The sequence below is a fragment of the Octopus bimaculoides genome, chromosome 17 (assembly GCF_001194135.2).
Source record: "Octopus bimaculoides isolate UCB-OBI-ISO-001 chromosome 17, ASM119413v2, whole genome shotgun sequence".
Lineage (NCBI taxonomy): Eukaryota > Metazoa > Mollusca > Cephalopoda > Octopoda > Octopodidae > Octopus > Octopus bimaculoides.
The window spans coordinates 19,221,522-19,225,885 of record NC_068997.1 but is presented as its reverse complement, the minus strand read 5'-3'; the positions used below and the strand labels follow the sequence as shown (position 1 = coordinate 19,225,885).

General features: G+C 37.9%; 1 protein-coding gene across 1 annotated transcript in view; it reads right to left on the bottom strand.

The window, feature by feature from the left end:
• LOC106877886 (protein furry) overlaps positions 1-4,364 on the bottom strand; it is a 152,698-nt gene that overhangs the window by 52,167 nt on the left and 96,167 nt on the right. The window contains exons 29-32 of the mRNA XM_052974065.1: positions 3,596-3,879; positions 2,860-3,116; positions 1,477-1,611; positions 631-705 (exon numbers count right to left, since the gene is read on the bottom strand). Of these exons, the coding sequence (XP_052830025.1) occupies positions 631-705; positions 1,477-1,611; positions 2,860-3,116; positions 3,596-3,879 (751 nt within the window). The remainder of the gene's footprint in view (positions 1-630; positions 706-1,476; positions 1,612-2,859; positions 3,117-3,595; positions 3,880-4,364) is intronic.

Below are 4,364 nucleotides of genomic sequence, written 5' to 3'. Positions count from 1 at the left end.
TGTGTGTGTATATATATATATATATATATATATATATATATGAAAGAAAAAAAAGGGAAATAAAGAAAGCTTCTAACAAAGCACAAAGTTTTACAAAAAAGACTTTATATTTTGGGTGCAAAGGCCTATCTTCAGAAGGAAGCAGTCCAAGAAATGTCTAGTTACATCAATCTCGTTATTTTATTTTAAACTGCTCAGTGTTTAGGCTAACTCTCCAACTCTTGGCTGTGGCCATTGTGATGTATTTTCATTTGGTAGTGTTGAAAGATGGTGTTGGTGGTGTATGCTATGATGTTGATTGTGGTTGCCATGATGTATTCATAGGAGCCACTGGCCCATCTCTGATCAACTGTTGATTTTGGGGTTGAGGTAGTGGATCAATATAGCTTCCTTGATACAAAGATTTCCTGTGCTCCTCTCTGAGGTTATTATGGAGGTATCTCTCTCTGGTTAAGTGTTTATCCTCTCTTTTAAATATCAGTCTTCATTGTCAAATGTGTCCTATTTTTGTTAAGAGAATAAAGTATCATTTGAGAGAGATTTAGCAACTATTTCATTTGAGTAAAAGTGACCACATGCAAGTTTTCTTGCTGACTTAGGCAGATAAAGTAGAAAGGTGTGGTTATTTACCTGAAGTTCTATCATAAGTTCATCAATAACTGCTTCTGGAATTGCCCTAGCCATGTAGCTCATCACACGTTTTGCCTACAATTTCAAAGACAGAAATCGCATATATTCAATTACACTTCAAAAATTATTTTTTATCTTTTTGCAAAGTTGGTGACAGAAAATCTAGGAAAGAACAAAGCATATATATACTTTTAAATTAATTGGGGATGAAAATGAAAATAAAAATGTATTCAACACCACTCAAAAGCAAAGGGTAAAAAATGTTGTTTTACACACACACAAATTCTTTTTTGGAACAGTGGATCTCGAAGCAGATAAAGAAAATTATAAATAATAGCAGGCAAATACTGTGTAAAAAAAAACAAAAAAACCTTTCGATAGTAAAAGTTGAAGGCTGCTTTCAGTGTAAACGAGAGAGAGAGAGAGAGAGAGAGAAAGAGAGAGAGAGAGAGAGAGAGAGAGAGAGAGCTCTCAGTGTAGCAGAAGTCCAACGATCTCAAGTAGGCATATACAGAAAGAGATGAACAAGCGAAAGTCAAGTAATGAGAAAAAATATATCTATTGTTATTATTATTATTATTAATAATAATAATAATAATAATAATAGCCATTTCAAAATCGTCCATCCTCTCTGCTTCACCCTATATATTAGGATTCTTTAAACATGGCTATGAGGGTCCAACAGAATAAAACAAAAATCAAAGGGGTCCCTAGGTAAAAAATAGTTGAGAACCATTGCTTTAGACCAGTGTAACTGACAAGAAAATACTGAACACGGGAGAAATGATAAATGTAGAATAAAAACTGAAATGGGGATGATAAAAGGATCAGATGAGTGATACATACATAAGGCAGAAGAGTCACAGGAGCAAGGTTAGACATGACAGCTAGATATCTCATAGTGACCCTGAGATTGTGGGGCCAAGACTGTACTAATGCTGACCACAAGTTTTCTATTTCATGAGGATGTTCATCACCAAACTGAAAAAAATTAAAAAAAAGATTTTATGTGTGTATATTTGTGTGTATGTGTGTGTGTGTGTGTCTATAGATAGATAGATAGATAGATAGATAGATAGATAGATAGATAGACAGATAGATAAATAGATAGATATAAAATAATTGTAACATCCACCTTTCTATGCTTGCATGGGTTGGATGGAGTAAATTTTCTGTGCCTGGGTGCCTTTCCTGTCACCAACCTTTACTTGTTTCCAAGCAAGATAATATTTCCCCCATACCCAGACATGTTCTTGCAGAATATTAGAAATGAATGCCACTGTTTGTATATCAGTGACAATCAAACAATGTCAAAACAAGAAAATATACACATTCACACATACTGACATACATACACACAGATACATACACGATGGACTTCTTTCAGTTTCTCTTTACCAAATCCATTCACAAGGCTTTGGTTAGCCTGAATTTATAGCAGAAGACATTTGCCCAAGGCACCATATTGTGGGTCTGCATCTAGATGCATATAGTTGGGAAACAAACTTCTTACTACACAGTCATTTCTTGTGCCCTTTTAAAGCCTAGCCAGGCTCATGAGCCCGGTTTCCCAGTTTCTATGGCATATGTGCTCCCCACCCCAGCTGGACGGGACAACAGTCCATTGCAGCGTTACTCAAGAAATAGGAAGAAAGAGCGAGAGAAAGTTGGGATGAAAGAGTACAACATGTCTGTAGTGATGTTTCGGTGCGAAGAACTAGTGGTTGGCTCAACCTAGAGAGACTCACAAGAGACGAATGAACATAAATATACAGACAGGGAGACATTGTTGTTGTTGGCACTCCATCGCTTACGACGACAAGGGTTCCAGTTAATCCGATCAACGGATCAGCCTGCTTGTGAAATTAATGTGCAAGTGGCTGAGCACTCCACAGACACGTGTACCCTTAACGTAGTTCTCGGGGATATTCAGCGTAACACAGTGTGACAAGGCTAGCCCTTTGAAATACAGGTACAACAGAAACAGGAAGTAAGAGTGAGAGAAAGTTGTGGTGAAAGAGTACAGCAGGGTTCGCCACCACCCCCTGCCAGAGCCTCGTGGAGCTTTAGGTGTTTTCGCTCAATAAACACTCACAACGCCCGGTCTGGGAATCGAAACCGCAATCCCACGACCGCGAGTCCGCTGCCCTAACCACTGGGCCATTGCGCCTCCACAGACAGGGAGACATATACAAATACAAACACGCATACACAAGAAGAGATCATTACCTTGACAGTGATGTAAAAGAGGTTATTGAGAACCATTTCTGTTGCTTGCGCAGACCCCCATCCTTCATCCTTCAAGTGAGTCTTAGATGTGGTCACACTGAAGGTATCCGGAGCAGTCTTCATGGCAGAAGTTGGGGATGCTGCAGCAGCTGGTGCACTGGAATCAATAAGCTCCATATTGTACAGCCAGGGCAGCAGACATTGCAGCAAAACTTGACGAAGTGCAGGTTTTGCTGTTTGGAACCGGTGACTAATCTCTAAAAGAAGAAATGGTTTTAAAAAATTGAAAAATAGAAAAAAATAATTATATGGAAGGGACATAATGGTCAATAAAGCTTTAGCATTCAGATTACTCTTTCAAATATCCTGCTTATTCATTCAATTTGTTTTGAATTAATCGATTAATCATGCATCTTGTAACTTTGAGATTTTGATGATGTGATTGTTTATTTTCAGAATGACATTGTAGGATAGGTGTGAGAAGTCAGATCTGGCTGGTTTCAACATAAAACTGGGCTGGATATAGCCAGCTTAAATGCTAAACAGTCAAAGATGAAGTTAAAATGCTGTTTTGTTACAGCTGTTACAATTATTTAGCCTCAGATCACTTCTGATTGAACAGAAATGTACAACGAAAGGCTTTCCAGTCATGACCCTCCTGAATGTTAAGAGTTAAAAAATTATAGAAGATTTCCACAAAATTCCTGCCCCTGACAAAATAAATAAACCTACTTACCCGAAAACATCGGCATAGTTAGATCTGGGTGGAGTTTTGACAGTTGTTCTGTTAGTACTGACTGAGAGTGGGAATAAGACACAGCGAGTTTAATATCATTGAGTGGGGGTTTCAGCTGTTGTACGGCATCATCGGAACTCTCGACAAAGACTGGCGCATCCTGGAAGAAGCGCGTGTCTAACAATTGCAGAAGTTCTAATGCAGTCTCATGTGTTTTTATGCGTGGACAGCCTACATGCATTACTGCGAGATTTAGCATTGATACATGATCACATGGATATTCCCTGTGAAAGATAAATGAACATTTTATAGATGAAAATTGCTGTTGATTATTGCTTCAGCCAAATCTGCCCTCATACACACACACATATATATAAGGTGCAGACATAGCTGTGTGGTTAAGATGCTTGCTTCACAACTATGAGGTACTGGGTTCATAGTGTGTGTGTATGTGTATAGACACACACATGTGCAGCAGGTTCCTTTCAGTTTTCATTTACCAAATCCACTCACAAGGCTTTAGTTGACCTAGACAGTGCTGAATTAACTATTAAGCACTTTGTTAGGGCATCAAGGAAGTGGCAGCACCACAGAAATTGTAAATGGTTTACAGTACAAAAGAAATCACTTTAAACTTGCTGAAATAATATTCAATGTGATTTATATGGTTGGAAATATAATTTCAAAGTTTTCATGGTGTCAAAGTGAGGGTCTGATCAAAGACTTTACACTTTATTTATATTTTTCAAATATAAATAAAGTGGAAGTA